The sequence below is a fragment of the Eschscholzia californica genome, unplaced genomic scaffold (genome assembly GCF_041429995.1).
Source record: "Eschscholzia californica isolate CP2 unplaced genomic scaffold, dmEscCali1.0.p SCAF_1, whole genome shotgun sequence".
In the NCBI taxonomy this organism is placed as follows: Eukaryota; Viridiplantae; Streptophyta; class Magnoliopsida; order Ranunculales; family Papaveraceae; genus Eschscholzia; species Eschscholzia californica.
Window position 1 is genome coordinate 1,462,869 of NW_028238198.1, and position 24,176 is coordinate 1,487,044.

The following is a 24,176-nucleotide window of genomic DNA, read 5'->3' on the forward strand; positions in this document are numbered from 1 at the left end:
GTTTCTAAAGATTTAAGTTCTCGTTCCATTTATACTCCGGTCAAGCAAAATGCAACCGATATTCGGACTTAACAAGATCATACAGAACAGGTTAAAAAAAGATAAGGTAGATAACAACATCAATTTTCCCCTCAATATGAATTATGAATTTTTTTGAGTACTCGACAGATATAGAACATGATGTAAGTATGCTGCAAATAACGGCAATAAGAATACACAAATCGGTTAGAACCAGCTTACACAGGTGGGGAGCCTTTGAAGAATTCATAAGCCTCATTGTACTGATCTAATACAATATTGTAGAGAGGGTGAATGGTCTTTAACAGGTTAGAATATGGACCAAGAATTGCATGAGGCAAAGGTGGAGAATCGACATTCTTTGTCCAGCTATACTGAGAGACGGCAAGACCACTGAGACAATAACAAGTGTGGTAGTAATCCCTGTGCTTTCCGGGCTTGTCTTTGAACCCTCCATCTGATACCTGTGTAACGAATGTTGTTTTAATATAACAAGTTACGTGCACCCGTAGAAAGATTAGAGACGTATTTCTTATATAAACACTGGAAGGACAAAAATGAAACTAAGTGGAAACCAAAATTTAGATTATTGAAGATTTAAAATTTGAAAATTTATACCTGAGAACAAAGAAGAATATATTGCTGCAAGGCAATGCTATGGAACAGCGGCCCCATTTCTGTAGGTATCTTGAGAAATGAGAAACCAGTATCGGAAAGGTTGCCTGTATGAAGCATTTCATTGAGCATCAAACAAAAGCGTTGGAAGTGAAACAGTTAGGTTTGTTGATGTAAGAAAAGTTCTTAAACGAAGCCTTGGGTTTATTGGAATGACAATTACCATTACATTGACTAAGACTTCCAGCTGAACCGTTTTCTCCTTTAGATTTTAGTTGTTCGCCTATAATTGGAGATAACCTTTGGACTAATGCAAAGACGCCACCCTAATGTTGGACTTATTTCAGATGATAAGTTACACAGATATAAAAGGAATTTTCTTATCGTTTTTGCTTGGGTGACCGGTGACAGAACTCACCTGCCAAAATGAATAGCAACCATCAACTAGTTTATTTGCTCTTCCTTGAAATCCACATTCTACCCCTTGACGAAATGCCACCCAGTCCTAGTTTCCAAATAAAAATAACAAATGGTTAATTGGTTTATGGTATATTGCGAGAAAGATATTGGGTAAACAAAATGACTAAATAGAGATTGGACAACCGAAATATAGAGAAAAAATTACAGAAAATATTAAAGCTTTTCTGGTAGACTAGTAAAGTGTCCAACTGGAAGTTCAATCTTCTTTTATTACTTAAGAGCATAGCCCAAATAACAAACAGAATCAAGCAAAAGTACGATTAGTAAGGGATTCATCGTCTTACAATTAAACTAAGCAAGTCCAGTCGGTTGGCCTCATTGATCAAAATCATCGCTGCCAAGCCACAAAAGGTGTACCTAGTGCAGCAAAGATATCAGGTCTGTGAGGGACTACTAAAAATGGGGACGGAGAATCATTAAATGAAGTTGTAGTTATTTACGGGACATACCCACCATGAGCTTCAGAGCCAGGCTCCCCAGCGATACCACCTTCGTATGTTTGACAGCTGCAAGGAAGACAGAGTTGAGTTACAGTTTTACTTCAGTTTGAAGTTTGCATACGGCAGTAAAACAGTAGGAGAGATGAAAATCTAGCAATATAAAAATCTGTTTACAAAACCCACAGTGGTCATTAATCAATATGTAATTCGTTCTTGGTGTTATTTGCCCTTCACAGATGAAATAAATCTCCACTAAAATTAGTAAATAGTAACAACTAACAAGCACGTAAAATCCCCTGCATCTCGGCCGAGACAACCCGAGACCGAGACAGGAATTTCTAATTATTTGAAGAAAAAAATTTGGAAAACACTTAAACCTAATTGTGTACTACTATTTATTATCTTCTTAAATCTTAACTACTTATTCCCAATAGAAATATTGAAAATTCTTGCTGTCTCGCCCGAGAATAAATTTAGTAAATATTACTTAGTAGTTATTACTTAGTAGTAGGCCATTAGCTAATAGCTACACTTGATGTCTCGACCGAGAATCTAATATAAATAGCAATAATTAATTTATTACATATTACTTAGTAGTTATTACTTAGTAGTAGGCCATTAGATAATTGCTACACTTGCTGTCTCGGCCGAGAATCTCGGTCAGTCTCGGTCTCGGCCTTCGGCCGGACCGAGACCGAGACCGATACCAACTATATAGCTGTAGAGTAGAGAAATTGTTAAGAAATTGAGGAAAATATTGTTCCCTGTCTCCCTGAAGAGGTAGCTCCTTCTTTAGAAGGGGGAGGGAAGCTTAGCTCTGTCTCAATTCCTTATTGAATGATTGGAACGATTAAAGTGATCTGCCTATATATGATAGTAGAACTAAAAGAGAGCAAGAAACATGTTGGCAAGACTTTTGTACTCGATACACGAGTAACTGAGAGCAGTGTGATCAAAAGCGGCAAAAAATGACATAAGGTACAAGTAGAAACAGAACGGCTGAGAACAATCAGAATCAATCAAAGTGCATTCTGAAAGTACTAGTAGTAATGACCAACCTTAATATGTAATTTCCAACATTTTGCACTAGCTCAACATCCAGAATGTTCAAGACACTTGCTACCTGAATGAGATTAAATAGGAATTCAAGGCATGTATCATTAAGATAAGATTATAGTACATAAAAATGAGCGACAAACCCAAAATATTTTATCCTTTAGTGTCATATTTACTCTTGTGTCGAATTTCAACTATAGACTTTTTATGACACATAGCTTTAGAATATACTTTCCTCAACGAACACCTTTTCAACAATTCAACATCAACAAACTTCTATACGGAGGAACGTTTATGAGCAGAAAATCTCGTTTACAATTTTTTTGCCAATGATTGAACTAGTACCAATCAAGATAAATTATTACACCCAAAATTCGTCAATATACACACCACATTTAGAGGGGTTAAAGGAAGGAGAGGCTAACTTACAGAAATGGCAGTGTAGCAAGCCCTTACGTCGATTTCACCTGCATCATGCATTCTGATATACAAGCAAGTTAGTATTACTATATGGAGCAGTCGCTTAGACCTTCAAAGAGATAACTGCAAATGTGTTACCATGTTCTATACATTCTGTTATGAAATTGGAACTTTGGAGGGATCATAATATGGAATGACAAGTCAAGACAACAGAATCAGATAGTCGATTAACATGATTTTACAGGACTTCAACTATTTGAATATTTACAAATCTGCATAAGATCCAAACGTAATAAAGATATAAATTCGACGGATCAAAAAGAAAGAAATCACCAGGTCCCATCTGCAAGTATGGTACAGCCATAATTAATCACAAGGCAGCATAAGGTAGTATGATCCTTTCTATGCTCCAGACTAAGGATGCATTAGGTGCTTGATGCTTTCTTGGTAAGTACTACATAGAACATGTGCAAGGTATTGAGTCGAGGCTTATAAGTAGGGTTCTGAAAGAAATTATGGTATTCGATCAGATTCACCTTCCCAAATGGGCATATAACCTCCCAACGTACAAGAAATAATTCCAAAAACGAAACTCATTCCGTTGTTACGCCCTAAGAAAGTATGTACCAACTGTGAAATTTGAAAACAATAGTATTTAAACAAAAACATAACATTACCTGAAGCCACCTGATGGATCTTTCATCCTAAGCAGGAAACTCCGTAGTTTATCTCTAACATATTCAAGAACAGTACATCAGACCATTACCTAAATCATGAAATCTTATTACTCAAACCCGTCAACTTAGTAAGTACCTCACCTTTTGATCGACGATAAAGCCCTATCGCCACCCAAAGTAATGAGTGAATTAACAGCAGCGTAAGTTGTCGCCAGATGGGGCATCTGGGACAAAATGCACATCAGTTATAAGCTAAAAAATATTCCACTTGTTACAGTTTACCAGGCGATAATAAGTAGAGGACGATTAAAATAGCAGTGTCTTCGCATCAACCAAAAAAGGCTAGGTAAACTTGACCTAATAAATCGAACTGATAAATTCTAATACTTGATGTATGCTAAACCTGGGTATGAAGTTTATGAACAAATACAACAAGAGAAATCCATAGTAATATAGTATAAATCCATATTAAGAACACACCGAAACAACAAAATTAGGACTATAATACTTGCCTGTCCAGGTCCACCACCGTATCCACCATTCGGATCCTGTGCGTACACAATGGAAACGCTAAGTCAGCTTACCCTACAAGTAGATTACCCCAAAAGCAACCAAGTGATGAAACAAAAACAATCGAACTTAAAAATAGGATTTGATTCCAAGTTCAAACCTGACAACGGTCGAGAAAATCGATAGCATTGTTCTCCATTTCACAATCAAGAAAGTCTCCCAATAAAGCAATTGAATGAATAATCCAATAACAAAGCCATGGTCGACTGTAACCAAATGTGTTTGATGATTTCATGAAATTGAAAGAAAAAAAAAACAGTAAAAATGACAATCACTAGTCCCACTAAATTATCAAAAGATACCCATATAAGAATGTGCCCTAAAAGAAGAAAAGGTAAAACTTACTTGGCATCTAAAACACAAAATCCAGGTCCAAGATGTTTGAGACCTTTAGTTAAAAACTCAATGTGTTTATCAACTTGTACTTTTAACCTAACAAATAAAAAAAATTAGTACAAGAATTGGATCCAAATCGAAAAATAATATGAAACCCTAGTTAGAGAAGATTATGAAAGAGTAGTAATTCAAAATAAAGGAGGAATTACATTAGGGTTTGAGCATCGCGAGGTAGAGAACTGAAGAGCTGGTAAATTTCAAAGACTTTCGATTCAGTCATCCATTGTTCACGTTGAGATACTGTAGAACTCGTCGACTCCATTACTCTCTCTCTCTCTACTACTGTAGTATTTTTAGAGTGAGAAAAAACGAATTCTATTACTTCTTGCTTCACTTTCTTTGTCGTGGGGCTTTAGCGTCTAATGTTGTTGGACTTTACCATCTATGTTGTTGGGCTTTCTATGTTGTTGGACTTCAGACACTTTACTCATTAGTATACTGCAGACGGTTATCGTGCTTATTACATTCATTCTGATGATGATTTCAATTTTCAAGTAATATGGACCATCTTAAATTTCACCATCAACTTCGACACCAGCCACCGGCCACTACCACTATTACCACAAACCACCATCTTCATCTTTTCATTCACCGTCATAAATAGTTTTATTCTCTATCAACCACCGTCAACCATCTTTCATGTCCTCCTATCTTTATATTTTCCCTTTGGTCACGAAAACGTCTTTTGTCGTTCGCAAATCAGTGAACAACTATTTTGTCCTCGAACAAAAGGGTTCGCTTGAGATTGTGGTGGATTATAAGCAAGATGGTGGTTTGTGATTGGTGGTGGTGGCCAATAGTTAGAGTCTAGAGGTAATGGTGAGGGTCGATCAATTGCAAGTTATTTTTTAAGCCAGACGAAGTTGTAGTTCAATTCGACTGGTCAGTCCAATTAATTCAAAATATTAATTATTTTGAAACATTAATTTATTTTTTAAAATTTACCTGAGTCACATGAATTTCACTATATTATCAATTTCATACTCCTATTTTAATTCATATTATTATTATTAAAAAAGAAATAGTATAACCGTAAACATAAAGGACTTGCATGTAATCTATCTGTTCAGTTTGAACAGTTTCGAAATGTTCAAGTCAAAGTGAAACCAAATCGATTGAAGTTCGATTACGTTCGATAAAAAGAATAGTTCAATTTTTATCGGTCCAATATGATTGATTTGTTCGACCAACATTTTTTTTTTGTATATGGATTACGATTTACGGTAGTCATTACATGTTATTGATACATCATCAAGATGTGATAACTGATAAGCATGATAACTGCCGAAATTAAACTACGAATGAAAGAGGCCTAAAGCCCAACAACATATTAAAGAGGTTTAAAGACCGACAAACTTATTATTTAGGCCGCGACTTTGGGGAATAAAAGAAAATCTCGGGGGAATAAACATATTTTTGTTTTAGACCAAAATTTGAAATTGTTGTTATTGACCCCCTAATCTTCATCTCCTCACATCTTCATATCAAGTCACAAGAAAAACAAAGTAAATCAACCCACCAAATGCTCAGATTCTGACTAACAAAAGATAAATAATATATTCACACCATTGAAGAAAGAATTTTTTTTTTCACAAATCTCTTTTAAAAGATTCAACCAATCCACCTGCTCCTCTAAAATTCCTCTAAACTTTCATATGACTATCACCATCTTTACTTCATCCAAAAAATTCCAGGATTTTGAATTGTTACCCCTCTACCCTTCATTGAGAGTTAATCACCATCTCCATGTGTTTCTTTTACAGAATAAACATCAGAGGAATTTTCTTTTTGTGCCTAAATCTCAATAAGAAACCACTGTTTCTATAGGAAACCCTACACCAGGGAGATAGAGATAGATAATTTAGAAACCCTGGATTAGGGAGAGAGATAGAGAGAAAGAAAACGATAGAGAGAGGGGGGAGAGAGAGAACGACAGAGAGAAAGGGGAGACAGAGGGGGAGAACGACAGAGAGATAATGGGGGAGAGAGAGAACGACAGGGAGAGGGTGGAAGAGAGAGAAAGGGGAAGAGAGAGAGAAATGGGAAGAGAGAGAGAGAGAAAGGGGAAGACAAAGAGTTTGTTAGAGATAGGGTTTGTGAGATTTAGGGGGTTAACAACAATCATGTCAATTTTTTGTCTAAAAAAAATATGTTTATTCCCCAGAGATTTTTTTTTATTCCCTAAAGTCGTGGCACAATTATACCTGTAATAACCAAATTCAATAACCGTGAATTCTACTTTTTATGGGAATCGAACCAGGGACCTCCAGGATTTTGGAGTCTATGTCAACACAATCAACCACTTGGGAAACCAAGTGTTGGCCAACTTTTACTCACTCCCGGATATCCAGAGGTGACAGTGAAACATTTGTTTTAAGTCCTTAAATTATATTGCCCCATATTAGTCGAAATTTCCACACAACAAATTATTCCATCCACATATAAACACCTTCAATGAACGTGCCTTTAAAGCTACCTAGTTCTTATCGGTGTACAAAATCGTCACGTACGGTCAAGATTACGCTATGAACTACGGAGGCTTAAGATCAACGGTCACAATCAGTCTGACTTTCATTCTTATAGCCGAGTTCCATTGTTCTTTCTCTCACTAACTTCCGCACCAGATCTCTATCTCTCTGCAATCCGTACCGCTGCAACAGAGGTGATTCCTAAACCCTAAATAAGTAGTACTATTCATAATTTCTCCGATTCCCCATCTAATGAAGAAATCTCAGTAGATTCACCATCTACTTTACCCAAAATATAATTTGATAATCACTTATCTGAATCTTTGTTAATTATTCAAATCTGATCAATCTTACTGCTTTTTTTTTTATCCCCGATCCTTAATCTTGTGATGCCCTTTAATGGGTTACTCGTTGATTTTTGAGAAAACACGATTTTGATTTGATTTGATTTTTAGGGTTTATGGTTTCATTGTTTTTCAATTTTCATGCAACGATCCTTTCATGATCTCAATTAGGGTTAAAGTTGAAACATTTATATGTTTTTCCTTCACATTAGGATGCATATTACTTATATAGTCTCTACCCTCTTTAGATCTAGTTTTTTTTTTCGTTTGGGTATGAATTTCAAATCTCTCATTGACTAACCTAAAACTCCTATTTATCTTGATCTGAGATTAGATAGTTCTTTTGGTGTTTCAGTTTTTGTTAGCTATGGCTGAAGCAAAACCCGAAATGAGGAAAGCAGTTTTCACCAAGGTCAATCAGCTTCGACCAGGCACGAGTGGACACACTCTGACTGTGAAGGTGGTGAATGCGAAAACGGTGATGCAGAGAGGCCGTCCTGATGGACCACAAATGCGTCAAATGCGTATTTCTGAATGTTTGGTTGGTGATGAAACTGGAATGATCGTTTTTACTGCCAGGAACGATCAAGGTATATGGTTTAATAATCACTTTTGCTTTTATGATGAGATTTAGTAGTTTTAAAAAATAATGAGATTTAGCTTCAACTTTTCGTATTCGTATTCTCATGATATATTGCCATTATTGTTCACTTCAAATCGAGGCATCATAGTTAATAAATAGTACGTCTTAATGACGATATGAGTTTTATGACATGATGCCTAATATTTCTGCCCCTAGTATGGTATTCTTGTTTTGTTGATGACTTGATTCATTATATGTTTCCTTCCTTTCTTAGAGTAACATGTGAAATGCAAAGAGGTTTCGCTGATGTGATGATATATGTTTTGTTGCCAACACTCACTCTGCTCTGTTGCCAACGCTATTAGATCGAATGAGGGTTCAAGAAAGCCATATGGGCACTTAGTTAACAACTGAGTATGACAGTGTCTAGATATCCATCTCACAGTTTTTTTAAAAACCGATACAAATTTTCTGTTGCATTCAATCAACTAGCGTTTTTTACTTAAGAAAATCTCCCTAGTTACTATCCGTAAAGTGTTTACTACCTCCACTGGATGTAGATTTGAGCGAAAAACTCGGTGGTTGTAAGCATTGTCTTCCTCTCTCATCACGCCCTTGGATATTGAGACACAAAAGCAGCAAGCTATTTTGGTATCATTACTAAAATCTGATATTATGCACATGATTACTGTGGCCAGTAGTGTATGAGCTATGAGAACTTCTGAGAAAAATGGGTTTTATGCACATAGTTTTCTTTCGTTATTGTAATTACTTACAGTAAGACATGTTTTATGTGCAGTTGACTTGATGAAAACAGATGCTACTGTAACCCTGCGAAATGCTAAAATCGACATGTTCAAAGGGTCAATGAGGCTTGCAGTAGACAAGTGGGGCCGTGTGGAAGTGACTGAACCTGCAAGTTTCACTGTGAAAGAAGATAACAACCTCTCTCTAATCGAATTTGAGCTCGTCAATGTTGTCGAATAGTAGGTTCTAATTAAAATTGCTGGTTATGTCCCAAACACCACCAAAACAAAGAACATGCCGAGTTTTTATAATTTATTGAGGTTAGAGAAGTGGTATTTACTTTATTTTCCTGAGAATCCTTTCAAGTCCAAATAGCGATTAAGCAAAAAAAAAATGATGAAGTTATTTACACCGAAGGAAGTCAGTACAAAATCTGCAGCATTGAGGAAGCATGAAGAACCTTCTGAGGAGAACTATCGACGCAGATTGGTGATGACATGCAACAAGATAAAGCAGCTATTTATCTTCAAACCCTCCTTCGGTTTTTGCTACTTCGTTCATCATATCTTTTTCGGCTGTTTATTTATTAGGGCTGGAGATACTCTTGGTAAGTAACTTATATGGATTTAAGTATGAAAAAGCTCTCTTTTAACTGAATAAATACCAACTTTTCTTGCCATATGAAGCCTACCTTCTGTTATTTAACCTGATGAATATGTTGGTCTGTTGAATCTGGAGTACTACTGTGTTATTGTTATTAGGGTTTTGTGTGGACCAAGCAGATAAGGATAACAGGAATTGAAGAATAGAAAATGACAGTGAACACTGCAAGGAGAACCTTGTTGGTGACTTGGTGTATCCAGGCAAGCTTGGCCTGCCCTGGCCTGTTTAGTTTGCCTGTCGAACCAGGCTGGTTAGTAGCCTGCTCGAGACAGCTTTGGCCTGGTATGTAGGAGATTGATAGAGTTTAACTCCGTTTTATCTCTGCTCGGTTATCTTTCTCTGACCAAATATGTGGTATGGGTGTTTTTCTCCTTGGTTTCTTCATTACTTGACTTTTGAGATATAAAACTACTTTGTGCATTCATGAACTTCATAGAAGAGTAGTAGTCTGAAGCCAACTGTTAACATAATTGAATTTGCGAAAAATATTGCGAAAAAATAAAACCATGTTCTTGATTTTTTTTTTCATTGATTTTACTTCTATCTTTTTTTTGAGATTTTTGAGGGAATTTAGCTTATACTTAGTTTCTACTGCGCCTGCGTGGTATATCCCTTTTGCCTTATAAATCTATGAACAAGAATTGAGAAATTAGATCTGATTCAAACCAAACTCCCAACAAAAAATTGACGGACTTATAGTTTAGTAACTGCTATCAATCTTCAACAAGGTAACTTCGAATATGACTAAACTAGGCTTCTTCATTTATAATAGAGTTGACTCTGTATTGGCTACGAATTTGTGATCAATTCGCTGTTTTGGCTCTATAAGTGTTCGGCAGTTCGATTTGGTCTCAAAGACCAAACAAATTAAAAACATAAAAGTTACATCGCTTCTCTATTTCTCCTCTCTTCCATCTCATTTCCTCTGCTTCGCCTCACCTCTGGCATAAAACTATCAGTCGGCAAAAATTTTGGCCAACCACCTAAACGTAAAAGAAAAAAGTCTTCTTTTTCTTTTTCCATTTTGGCCTTCACTTTTAGAAAAAATTTAAGAATATTATTCTTAGGAATCAAATCGAGCTGCCAGGCAATTATGAGATCAAAACGAAATTTACTCTTCATAGTAATGTAAAAGACTATCTTTTCATTAGTTTTTTTTTTTTGAGGTAATCATCAATCTATTAAATAACATTAATGTTCATTACAACTTAATGATCATCAGGATGTATCTCATCCACATGGATAGATTGACCTGTTTTCCAAGCTAATTTAACTCATCTATCCGTTATATTGTTTGCATCTCTTTCTATGAGGTTAAAATTCAACTCGTGAAAATGTTTTCGACTGTTCATCAATTGGTCTATTGGAACCTTCGCTGTCCAATGGTGTTCTGAATTTCTTCCTTTCAGAGCGTCTATAATTTTCTTTGAGTCTCCTTCTAGAATAACTTTGGTGAGGGTTCTCTCCCTTGCCCATTGGATTCCAGCGAGCGCTGTTCTAGCTTCTCCTTCGTCCATTGTTCTTATTCTCAGTACTTGAGCGTTTCTGACGAGGCAATCTCCTGAAGAGTTATACGCTGTGTATCCTATAGCTGCTTGCTTTTTAACGTCTGTAAAGGAGACATCGAAGTTTATCTTAATATAGTTTGCAGGTGGTGGTTTCCATTTGTCTTTAACCTGTTGTTTGCTCATATTTTTCGTGCTCTGGGTTTGGATAATTTGAATGAACGCCAAGATTCTTTGTATGAGAGATGTAATGTTCAGTTTCTGCCTTTGGAACACTATTTCGCGTCGTACCTTCCATAAAACCATAATGTTATGAAGATTATATCCATGAAACTAGGGTATCTTTTCATTAGTTTAAGTCAATATCCACTTATTACTCGGCCCATATCTTTTCTTTTAAGGTCTGTTTGATTCGTTAGAATGTCTGAGTAAGAAAATCAGTCTTTTTCTTATGGGTCAGAAAACAACTTTCTTTCACATTAGAAATTCAAATTAAAGTGTTTGTTAGAGTCCTAAGAAAGAGAGAGAGAGACAAAAAACAAGAGGTGGGAAAGAAAAGGAATTCTCATGTTGTAGGTGGGGAAAAAAATTAGATCATTTGCGCACTTTTTTTCTTCTTATTTTATTACTCAAAGTGGCCAACCAAACAACAGAAAACTGATTTTCCTGTAAAAACGACGTTCTTACTCACATTTGTACACGTATGAAACGGTCCTTAGTCAATTTAGAAGTTGAAACTTTATCGTGGAAATTCTGTTCACGTTTTATAATATTAGAAATGTTATATACACTTGCCATTTCTACCTACCGCAATCACACCTCCTTTCACTTTAACAAAAACTACCTTAGCTTTGAGTGTAAATAACAAAAATAGTGAGTGCATACAAAATTTCCCTTTTAATATAACTGTCACTACTTTCCCCTATATTATAATAGATGCTGTGGGTAAACGGGCATCATACTAATATCAAATTAGAAGTACATAATGTGTTCCGTGCATGTTGTTGATGTTCATTACTTTATGTTGTCTTTACATTCTTAAAATTGACAACAAAAAGAAACGAGGTTCACTAACATCGTGAAACTAGTTGCAGAACTAGGCCGCAAAAATATGGATCTTTTAAAGGAAAAAACACATTTAAATTACTCCATTTATTCCAAGAGGGGCAACCTTTAGTTGTAGAAAACACATTTAAGCTACCATTTGCCACAATGTGGTCCACAAGAAGGACCTAAACAATTGAAGGGCAGAACACTATTTGACTCATCCATATAATGAATAGTTGTTATCGGGATAATTGCATCATCAATGCCATGATATATAGTGATAATTTTATTTAAGAAAATTCTATTTCGTTGAGTTGTTGTTTTCTTTTTGGCATTACTAGGGAGAACCAAATACCTATTCAAGGGTGAAAATAATTGTCTTTTTAAAGGGTAGGATTATTTTTATTTTGACTCCCTAATATGTAACTAATTTTGTTTTTGGCCTTGTAAATTCAAAATTGACTTCTAATTTAAAATTTATCATCTTTTATAAAACCTAGTTAGCTTCAATTGCTAACTATCTTGTTTTCATAATTGTCATGCTTCAACCAATCAATTCTCATTTATCTCTTCTCCTAAATCTGAAAAGTAGTCGTCGACGACTTATTGATTGACCAACTACTAAAGACCTTTATAAATTGATTATTGAAAGAAGAGAGAAAACATAAGTGTGAATTGATTGTTAGAAGAAGACAATTTACAGAAACGAAATTGTTAATCGTTAAAATCAATTTACTGTTTAGAAGAAAAAATAATCAATTTTGAATTTATGAAAAATAGGGGAGTCAAAAATGAAATTGATCACAAATTAGAGGTAAAAAAAGAAATAACCTTAAAATTTTAAACTAAATTATGTTACACTTTATGTACACCTATCTATAAGATGCACATAAATGTGAAATCTCGAGAACGAGGGGTGGTAAAACACTAGAGGGTGTTTGATTTTGCACTTATTAAGTGATTTTCATCTATTAAGTGTGGGACGACAATTTTAGATTGTTTGTTTTTCACTTAATCAAGGTGGTAGAAAAGTTAAAATCCAACTTGGAGCTTATCTTTTTGCACTTACTTGTAAGTGCTAAAATGATACGGAGTACATATTGTCACTCACCTAATATAACCAAACTAATAAAATCACGACTGGAAACAAAATCTTAAATAATTGATAAACACAAAACTTATTATGGGTTTAACAAAGATTCTTCTTCTTCATTCATCTTTCACCTAAATATTTCCCCTAGATTCTTATCATCTCTCATCTTTCACTAATTCTGAAACCACCCGAAATTCATGACGAAACATAACCGGTTTCTCCTAATTCTTTATTGTCTGCCATTTAGATTTTCTACGCAAAGTATTCATAAGTCTTAGTTCTTTTCTAACTTATCATGGGCTTAATGAGCTAGTATAAAATGCAACATTTAATTAGTTTAAGTTTAAAATAGACAATTGCTCCATTCTATATTACTTAGAATTGATATAAAAACAAAATCGTCCTGGCGGCTAAGTCGGAACAGTGGCAAATCCCGCAGGGAGATTCCAGTGGATCACTATAGAATCTTCTAGATAAGTTCAGGGATTTGAGAGCGGAACAAAAGACGGGATGACTCAACCACCTTCCGAAACGAGATGCAGCAATGTTGAAAAGACAATTATATCACTTGCAAACATATCTGGGTGAGATCAAATATATGACGGGGTTGCCTGATATTGTAATCATCGCTCGAGGCAGGCTTCTCCAAAATAATTCATGAAGAAAGAAGTCAATCCCCCTATGAGTAAGTTCCTTCCCTGCAGCATTTCGACCATTTGGAGCACCCATCCTTATAGAAGCATTTGATTCCTCTCTGGCCCGACACATTGATTTTTCAATGAAATATTGATAGGGCTTATAGAAGCATTTGATTCCTCTCTGACCCGACACATTGATTTTTCAATGAAATATTGATAGGCCATTGAATCGGGAAACGAAAATCGTAATATAATAAAAAAAAAGGGTTGCTCGACCACCAAGAAAGGGTATGCACTTAGATTTGATAGAAAATAAACCACATAACACTCACAATAGATATCACTTAATAAGTGGTAACATTTCTAAGTAGTAAAAAATCAAACCCCGTCTAAACTTATGGCCAGCGCTTTGGGGAAAGCTAAATAGTTTCCGGGGTGTGAAGACTTGGTAAAAAATTGGTCAATTTTGTTTGACAATTTTATTTAGGGGAAAGCAAAATACTTCTCCACCTCATCTCTCTCTCTCTCTCTCCACCTCACCTCACTCTCTCTCTCCACCTCACCTCTATCTTCTCCGATTAGGTCGCCTGCCGGAAAAATTTTCCGGCCGGCGACCATAAAAAAAAAAAAAAAAAAAATTTCACTCTCTCTCTCTCTAGAAACTCCGGCGACGGCGACCTAATAGGAGAAGATAAAGAGGTGAGGTGGAGAGAGAGTGAGGTGAGGTGGAGTGATTTTCTTTATTTCCCCTTAAAATTTATTTCCCCGGAAAATTTCTAAATTTCTACATATTCCCTTTAAAATTTCACACCCCGGAAATTATTTAGCTTTCCCCAAAACGCTGGCCAAACTTATTTGAGAGAAAATGTATCATATATGTATATATGCTGGTTGTTTTTTGTGGTACAAATGAGTGTCCCTGTGCCAACGATGGGCCTATACCACTCTAGCCTTCTTCTTTTACTTCGAAAATGTTACTTGGAAACTTTGAAGGCAACTACAACCTGAATGGTGATTTGACCCGTTCCAATTGGCCAACCCATGTAAAAAGAAAAATAAGTTGACCAGTTAGTTACGACCACGTCGTCTGTTCTTTCAACGAGACAAAGATGTTGGGCGGTGAGTATCTTTGTTATCTAACCTTAAATGTAACAAAAAAAAAGGTCACATCACTTCTCTATTTTACTTCCACTTCACCTCATTTCTCTCTCCTCTTCACTTTCGACTTAAAAATTTATTATTAAAGGTCAAATCGAACTGCCACACAAATATGAGATCAAAACGGTGAATTGCTCACAAAATTGGAGCCAAAATGGAATTAACCCATCCTAATAAAAAATTGTCCCCGTCAGATTACAAATCAATATCCACTACCTATGACTTGGCCGATATTTTTTCTTTTCGTTAACTTTTCTTTTTGTTGAAGTTTCTTTTCGTTAACTTAGAAATCAAAACTTTATCGTGGAAATTTTATTCATTTATTATAATATAAGTCATAACTTTACCCTTGACAGGCATCATATTAAAATTAATGGTGTGTTTGGTTGCAGGATTCCTATCAAAAGTGAGATTTGGTAGGAATCATGAATCCTTGGTCTATTTGGCTACCAAGAATCCTAGGACTCTTGAATTCTAAGGATTCCTAATTCCAAAATTTGTATTGGCCAAAATCTCACCCTACCCCCTAGGATTTTGGATTAATAAACCTAAATTTCAAACTTAAAATCAACAAAAAAATATTTCCTTCTACAAAATAATTATTTTTCAAAAATCATTATTTTTTTTTCAAAAATAATTTTTCGTCTCGAAAATCATTTTTTTCTTCAAAATCCGATTTTTCCGACAACCGTTTTTTCTAAAGAAGTGTTTATAAATACCCAAATAATAACAAATCATATAATTCTTATGAGTTGTCAAACAAACCAAAAAGTATTACTTGGATTCATGAATATGTGGAATCATAAATCCCAAGGACTCACGAATCCACGGATTCATGATTTCGTCATCCAAACGCACCATAAATTGAAAATACATAATGTATTTCGTTCAATGCGGTTGATGTTCATTACTTTATGTTGTCTTTACATTCTTTCAATTGACAAAAAAAATGAAGTTCACTAGTACCGTGAAACTAATTGTAAAAGCAGGCGGAAAAAATTAAGTCAACCGCAGAATATCAATCATTTAAAAGAAAAAAACACATTTAAATTACCGTTTATTCAAAAAGCAGCAACCTTTAGTTGTAGAAAACACATTTAAGCTACCATTTGCCACAATGTGGTCCATAAAAAGGACCTACAAAATTGAAGGGCAGAACACTATTTGACTCATCCATATAATGAATAGTTGTTATCGGGATAATTGCATTAATGTCATGACAGTGATAATTTTTTTCATTTAAGAAAAAATTATTTTGTTGAGTTGCTTTTTCTTTTTGGCATTACTTGTTATAAACTACATTTACCTAGGACCGTCAACAGTTGGTAGCCCAAGTGGTTCTAAGGTGTTGACATAAACTCCAGAAATCCCTGGAGGTCCCATTTTCGAATCCTAGAGAAGGTGGAATCTTAGATTATTTGAATTGGGATTATTAGGGTATAAATAATGTAGTGTAGTAGGGCTTTAGGCCATTATCTAGTTGGACTATAGGCCAGGTCATGTTAGTCGGTTTCCAAAAAAAAAAAAAAACTAGGACCAAATACCCATCCTCAAAGTTTTTGAATTCTTATTTATGGTAAATTCAAAACTGACTTCCAATTTAAAAGTCGATCATCCTTTTTAAAACCTAGTTAACTTTAATTGCTGATTATTTTGTTTTTATACTCCAATTGTCCAGCTTCTAACAATCAATTCTCATTTTAACTCTTCTCCTAAATCTGAAAAGTAATCGTCGATGGCCGATCGATCTGCCAACTGCAAACAACCTTAAAAAATTGATTATTAGAAGATAGAAAAGTTAAGTGTGAATTGATTGTTAAAAGAAGACAATTTACAGAAACAAAATTGTTAACCGATAAAGTTAACTGACGGTTTTGAAAAAAAATTAATTTTGAATTTAAGAAAAACAAGGAACCAAAAATGAACTTGATCACAAATTAAGGGCCAAAAACGAAATAACCTTAAGGGTTCGTTTGATACGCGAGAAAATATGTGGGTAAGAAAACGACTTTCTTTCCCATTGGAAAGAAAAGAGATTTCTTACTCCAAAGTCAAATTTTAGGTGTTTGATAAGAGGTGAGGAAAGAAGGTGAGAAAAAAGGGTGCCTTTAGAAAAATGTATATTAATTATGTTTTATTTATTAATGGGGCATTTAACCAATATATAAATGTTAGGGATTTAAGGGGTGGCTTAAGAGTTTAAGAGGTGTCTTTAAAATTTAAGGGGTGCCTTTAGACAAATGTTTATTAATTAGGTTTTATTTATTAATTGGGCCTTTAATCAATATATAAATTTTAAGCATTTAAGGGTGCCTTTAGAATTTAAGGGGGTGCCTTTAGACAAATGTTTATTAATTAGGTATTATTTATTAATTGGGCCTTTAACCAATATATAAATTTTAGGCATTTAAGGAGTGCCTTTTGAATTTAAGGGGGTGCCTTTAGAATTTCAGCTTACTTATTAATTTGATTTTATTTATTAATTGGACATAGATGAACAAAGAGAGTTACGGTAGGAGAGAAATAAAAAGTGAAAGTTACGGGAGGAGAGAGTTATGGGAGGAGGGAGAGAGTGAGAAATCAACTTTCTCATCTAAAAGGTGGGAAAAAAAATTAGACCATTTGCACACTTTTTTTTTTCTTAAGAAATCGATTTTCTTACCCTAAGTGGCCAACCAAACAGCGGAAAACGGATTTTCTTGAGAAAATGACTTTCTTACTCACATTTTCACACGTATCAAACGGACCCTAAAAGTATAACTAACTCCTCAATCATAATTTGTTCATAACGTCAAGAGAGTGTTTGATTTTGCATTTTCATCTATTAAGTGTCGGACGATAATTTTAAGTTGTTTGTTTTTCACTTAATAATAGAAAGTCACAAGGTGCCAACGTAAGTGTAAAAAAGTAAACTTCAATTTGGAACTTATCTATTTGCACTTACTTTATAAGTGCTAAAATAATTCATCCCTCACCTAATATAACAACGACCAATATAATCATAACTGAAAACAAAATCTCAAAAAATTGATAAACACAAAATTTTTGTATGGGTTTATCGAAGATTCTTCCTCTCATCACTCATCTTTCGACTAAATCTTTCCCCTAGATTCTTATCATCTCTCCTCTTTCACTAATCATGGAACCACCTGAAATCCATGATGAAGCGTAACCCGTTTCTCCTAATCCTTAATTGTTTGCGATTTAGATTTTCGACGCAAAGTATTCATAAGTCTTAGTTCGTTTCTAACTTATCACGAGCTTAATGAGTTAATATAAAATGCTAACATTTAATTAGTTTAAGGTTAAACTAGACAATTCCTCATTTTTATATTACTTCGAATTGATATAAAATAAATCATGCACTTAAATTTGACGGAAAATAAACGACATAACACTTACAATTGATATCACTTAGTAAGTGGTACCACTTCTAACTGCTAAAAATCAAACCCCCTCTAAGTTTGTTTGAGAGAAAATGCATCACATGCTGGTCATTTTTTGTGGTGCAAATGAGTGTCCTTATGCCAACATGGGCCCTGACCACTTGAGCCTTCTTCTGTTACTTCAAAAATGTTATTTGGGAAACTTCCAAGCCAACTAGGGCTGGGAAAACGGTCCGGGACCCCGAGATCCGGCCCGTTCGACCCGGACCGTTAGAGACCGCTACCCGTAGCCAACCCGAGCCGGGCTTACCCGGCCCGATGGCTCGGGCTTATAGGGCCGGGCTCGGACAGGGACTCCAATCCGAGTCCCGGCCCGATAAGTCCGCCCGATACCCGAGCCCGATTACGCCCGCTACCCGAGCCCGCGTGTAATAGTAACCCTAAGACCTAAACCTAATATAAAAGCAATCACAACCAGAAACCTACCCTAAACTCTTCCGCCTCTTTCTCTCCTCTCTTCCGCCTCTTTCTCTCTAACTCGCCTCTTTCTCTCTAACCCTAACACCAACCTGGAATCAACCATGAACTAACCTTAAACCTCTCTTTCTCTCTAACCAAAACACCAACCTAGAATCAACCATGAACTAACCCTAAATCCTCTCTTTCTCTCTAACCCTAAATCGTAGCCCTCTTCATTATCTTCTTCGATCTACATGGGGGTTAAGATTGAAGAATCATAAGATGATGTGGGCATTTTCATCTTATCTTCTTAGATAGGGTTTTAAGGTTTTTCATTCCATACTCTGTACAGATCTCTTGTGATTGTCTCATGACCACCTTTATTTTTCTTATCCGCTAAAGTGGGCATTTTAACGACCATGTAGATAAGTTTGTTTTTGGAGATTCTTCCCTTCTTCTTTTATACTTTTTTTTTTTTTTTCTCTTTTTCTCTCTTTCTTTCTCATGGATGGATGACGACTTATGAGTTTACTTATGCCTACATGAAGAGTTCTCCTTAATGGCAAGGTTAATTCCAATTTGTGACCGAAAATTGCGTTTGATATTTGTCTAGCATTCAAATTTGACCTCAATATCATGATATGTTTCCCTCTGTACCTATCTTTTCAAGTGATCTCTTTATTCTCTTTCCACAGTTGTATCTTCTTTACCCTTACTTTAGAAATTGAGTTTTGTTGAATGATAATTGCCTTATGCTAGTATTAGATCTCTTATTGGCAATAAATATCCACTTCATAGAAAATATTGTGACTCCTTAATAAGTTAATAGTTATTGGTATTACATCTACTTTAGACAACTCAAGGTTAAGTAACTGGTTAAAAAAAACCCGAGAGAGAGAATCGTCTCATTGGCCCTAGCATAATCTAGGGTTCCATTTAGACCCTATTTTCATAAAATATGGGTAATTATTAATTTATATTTTTCTTAAGTAAATAACCCGAGCCCGTCCGGCCCGAGCCCGTTGGAACCCGCTCGGGCAGCCGGGCTCGGACGGGCTACGGGCACTCAGATGTCGTGTTTCGTCCGGCCCGATCCGCCCGACTCCCTACCTCGGCTCGGCTTATCCGAGCCCGATCCGCCCGAGCCCGACACTTTGTAGCCCGAGCCCGTCCGCGCCCGCCCGATTCCCACCCCTAAAGCCAACTACAACCTGAATGGTGATTTGACCTGTTTCAATTGGCCAACCCATGTAAAAAGAAAGATGAGTTGACCAGTTAGTTAAGGCCACGTCATCATTTTGCCTGTCCTCTCAACCAAACAAAGATCTTGGGCGGTGAGTATCTTTGAACCTTAAAAGTAACAAAAAATAAGGTATCATATGCCTCACAACTTTGTACTAGTACATTGAACTTAAAATAAACGAACTCAAAACATTCTCAATCTAGTTTCCAACTCACACGTGATCTACAAAAAAATATCTAACATACACAAAAATGATTGCTTACTTAAATAATGTAAGCACATTTAGTGTGAAGTGGCTTTTATACTCAAATTTAACGAGATAATCGTACATGGTTAATTGAGACAATGGATGTTTCAACAAAAAATGAGACAATGGATAAATTGTTGATGTTGTACAATGACTTAAAGATCGTCCTATACAATTACATTTTGCAGAAAACTACTAAAAAGGACGATCTTGTTTAAGGGTGGCTTCTTAAATACTCAAGATTGTGGAAGGACTTTAATATGTAGGCCATGAAAGTGTGAGTAGTGCAAATGACAAATCTACCGAGTTAAAATAGATTTGACATTAATTGGAATATCCCCATAGTGTCCTTGTCATATTATTTTACACATTGACTTTAGGAATGAAAAGTGAATGGTCTTATAAGTGAACATAGATGATCTTTTGTAGGAGTTCATACAAGGGTGAAGTCATTGATTATAGTTTCCAAAATTGGAATAGAAATGATTAAAGTCGGTGCTAAACTAATAGTTATAAACCCTTTCACTCTCACTCTCTCTCTATCTCCTATATATACATAGAATCCTCCTTCCAAACATAAGACTACCTACAATATTGTAGAAAGAGAGCTAGTCAATAAGTAAAAGATGAAAAGTGGAACATCCTCATCAAATAAACTAGATAGAAAGATTATTGAAAAGAGTAGAAGAACCCACATGAAGTCTCTATGCTTCGAGCTTGCTTCTCTTCTACCTATCACCCATACTCATAAACCCACTTCCTCCAAGGTTTTCCCTATCTTCTTCTTCGTATCTATCTGTCTGTCCGTCTGTCTATTTTTTATGTATTTAACTTAGGTACATCTTTTTCAGGGGCCAATGACGCGGCTAGATCAGTTAGATCATGTAACTAGTTACATTAAGGAATTAAGAATGAAAATTGATGAACTCAAGAGAAAGAAGCAAGTAATGATCATGGGTACTAATCATTTTGATAATAATACTACACCTACTACTATTAATGATGATCTTAGTTATAATTTAAGATCATCATTAGCAAATACTCTTGTTGTGCGAGAATGTGGTTCTTCTCTATATGTGATTCTGGTTACTGGGTTGATAAGAAATTTTGAGTTAAGTGAAGTTATTACTGTTCTTGAAGAAGAAGGAGCTGAAGTTGTTAATGTTAACTCATCCATGGTGGGTGATTGTGTTTTCCATACTATCCACTCTCAGGTGATTAACTTAAAATCACTACTTAATTAGCCCACTAATTCTTTCCGCCCGAAAATTTACAACTTTGATCATATTTTTGACAGGTTAGAAGCTCAAGAGTTGGAGTAGAAACTTCAAGAGTATGTGAGAGGCTGAATGAGTTAGTACACCCTTAAGTGATATTGATCTTGAGCTAGAAGATGAAGAAGTGAAAAAGTTTATCTACCTTTGGTGTCTATTAAGTGATGATCATTTGGAAATAATGATATAAAAAAATGTATATCTATTAATCTAATGTTATTGGTTTCTTACCAATCTATTATATTATGTACTATTTGTCTCTATAACCAATGAAATGTTTTTACTACATACAATTAAGAGATATTATCAAATAAACTTCGAATTGTTCTATTCGAAAGTGACTTTCTCAAAATTCCAAAAGGTGGTGAATTAGAAACTCATTCTAAGTTCTTGTACATAGTTGTCTAAAAGGAATGAATTTCGTCTTGGGTGGAAGTTTTGGTAGACACAAAAATGAAAATATTTTAGTCGTTTTGTGCAAAATGTTAGAATAATTAATTTTCTAGTTGTGAAAAGTAAGGTTACATGAGAATCAAGAATGAAAAAATCAACGACTAAATTTTGATAGAAAAAAAAATCACGCATGCATTACATGGTTGCATTTTTTTTTAGAAATTGACTACGATAGTCTAATTTAAATCCTTAAAGGAACAAGCCTAAAGTCCAATTAAACTACTTCATTTATACTTTTTAATAAGTCAAATTTAGTACACCATAGATTTCACTTCCGGTAGGAATCGAACATTGGATCTCTAGAATTTCGGAGGACGTGCTCTAACAACTGAACTATCAGATGCTGAGGGTTGCATATATTTGACGTCATCAAATACATAAGAAACCAAGTTAAAACAAAAACTTGTATGTGAAATTCCAAATTTTTGGAATATCATTCATTTGATCAAATATATATTCATGCCCAATTCTTTTTCTCTATTTATGGTGTGTTTGGTTGCAGGATTCCTAAGTAGGATTCCTATCAAAAGTGAAATTTGGTAGGAATCATGAATCCTTGGTCTGTTTGGTAGGAATCGTGAAATTCCAAATTTTGAATTGGACCAAAATCCCACCCTAGCCCCTAGAATTTGCTAGGATTTTGGATTAATGAACCTAAATTTCAAACTTAAAATCAACAAAAAAAAATATTTCCTTCTACAAAATCATTTTTTTTTAAATCATTGTTTTTTTTGAGAAATCATATTTTTTCCTAAAGACGTTTAAAAATACTCAAATAATAATAAATCATAGGATTCTTAGTTGCCAAACAAACCAAAAAATATTACTTGGATTCGTAAATCCGTGGAATCATGAATCCGCGGATTCATGATTCCGCCATCCAAACACACCATTAGTTTACTCTCTAGTTCAACAACAACACAAAAAAAAGTTTACTCTCTCATTAAACAAACAAAGATATAGTTCATCATAAACCAAATGTCGTGAGTCGTCACTTTCATTTAGCCTCACTAAATTCAAGAAATGACTACACAATCCAGCAATGTAGGCATACTACACAAATAAAATTAAAATTGTTGGTTTGGAATGATCACTTAGCATGATTATTTGGGACATTGGTCAATTTTTTTTTAACTAGCTAGTACTAGTTGTTTAGCCAATTAACTCTAAATTATGCATAATTACTAATGAGGTGTGTTCTGAAGGAACCACAAAAGACAACTTTGACTTCTCTTCAAAACTTCTGGTCAAAAATCAGAGGATGACTTTCAGTCAATTAAGACAAAAGTCCGATTCCTATTTCATGTCATAAAACTGGTCCATGTGGCATGTACTGGTGTACACCATTGTCATTGTACGTCATGCAATATGTCATATGGTTATATTTCCTAAACAAGCGTAATAACCATTCTTTGCAACAAAAAAAGAAATGTGATGACCATTCTAAAGTTTATTACTTTATTACTTTTCCCTTTATTTCCAGATTTGAAATACGAATAGGATGTTAATTTAGATTCTACATTAAAGAAAGGCCGCGGCTTTGGGAATAAAAAAAATTCTCCGGGGAACAAATTCTCGAGGGAATCCAGATTTTTTTTGAAAATTCGTCGGGAATAAATTTTTATGGGGAATACAGAATAAATTTTTTTGAAAGTTCTCCTCCATCTCATCTGTGCTCTCTGCCACTTTATCTTCTTCGGGGACTAAATTTTTATGGGGAATACAGAATACATTTTCGAGAAGATGAAGTGGCAGAGAGAGGTAATGAGATGGAGGAGCCTTTTTTATAGCATCTTCTAAAATTAGAAGCCCTTAGCAATAAAAAGAAACATAAAAAGTCAATCTTATTTGACTAGTTTTAAGAAAAGTCTTAATTCCCCGAAGAATTTTCTTTATTCCCCAAAGTCGTGGCCTAAGCAAATCCTCATAATTTAGCTAAATTGAATCATTACATGTGTGTTTGTTGTCTAGAGAGACCACCGCCGACAACAAACAACCACCACCACAACAGAAAGATCGGTAAGATTTCGTCGATTCTGGCGAAGGCCGTCGTGTTTGAACCCTCACTGGATCCTTAATATTGTCGATTTTCAGTCAGAGAAAGAGAAATGACCCTCAACAAATTTGGCGATAGTTTGACTTTGTTAATCTACGGTGAGAGAGAGAGAGAGAGGGAGGGATAGAGGGAGAGATTAA

The 24,176-nt window shown here is 35.1% G+C and overlaps 3 protein-coding genes across 3 annotated transcripts; 2 read left to right on the forward strand and 1 right to left on the reverse strand.

Annotated features, from left to right (window-relative positions):
- Positions 1–105: 105 nt before the first annotated feature.
- On the reverse strand, positions 106–5,399 carry ERA1 (Prenyltransferase family protein). The gene is made up of 14 exons (XM_086633716.1): positions 4,822–5,399; positions 4,622–4,708; positions 4,377–4,482; positions 4,219–4,254; positions 3,848–3,930; positions 3,707–3,760; positions 3,039–3,090; positions 2,612–2,676; positions 1,563–1,619; positions 1,398–1,470; positions 1,052–1,138; positions 857–959; positions 637–740; positions 106–482 (listed from the first exon to the last, which is right to left on the reverse strand). The coding sequence occupies exons 1-14, from the start codon at positions 4,932–4,934 to the stop codon at positions 237–239; spliced, it is 1,266 nt and encodes a 421-aa protein (XP_086489842.1). The 5' UTR covers positions 4,935–5,399; the 3' UTR covers positions 106–236.
- A 1,780-nt stretch (positions 5,400–7,179) lies between these two features.
- LOC147563022 (uncharacterized protein At4g28440-like) lies at positions 7,180–9,493 on the forward strand. Its single transcript, XM_086633689.1, has 3 exons — positions 7,180–7,334; positions 7,840–8,074; positions 8,867–9,493. The coding sequence occupies exons 2-3, from the start codon at positions 7,852–7,854 to the stop codon at positions 9,052–9,054; spliced, it is 411 nt and encodes a 136-aa protein (XP_086489815.1). The 5' UTR covers positions 7,180–7,334; positions 7,840–7,851; the 3' UTR covers positions 9,055–9,493.
- Positions 9,494–20,870: 11,377 nt separating this feature from the next.
- Positions 20,871–21,622, forward strand: LOC147563023 (transcription factor bHLH162-like). The gene is made up of 3 exons (XM_086654389.1): positions 20,871–21,020; positions 21,105–21,467; positions 21,551–21,622. The coding sequence occupies exons 1-3, from the start codon at positions 20,880–20,882 to the stop codon at positions 21,620–21,622; spliced, it is 576 nt and encodes a 191-aa protein (XP_086510515.1). The 5' UTR covers positions 20,871–20,879.
- The last annotated feature ends 2,554 nt before the right edge of the window (positions 21,623–24,176 follow it).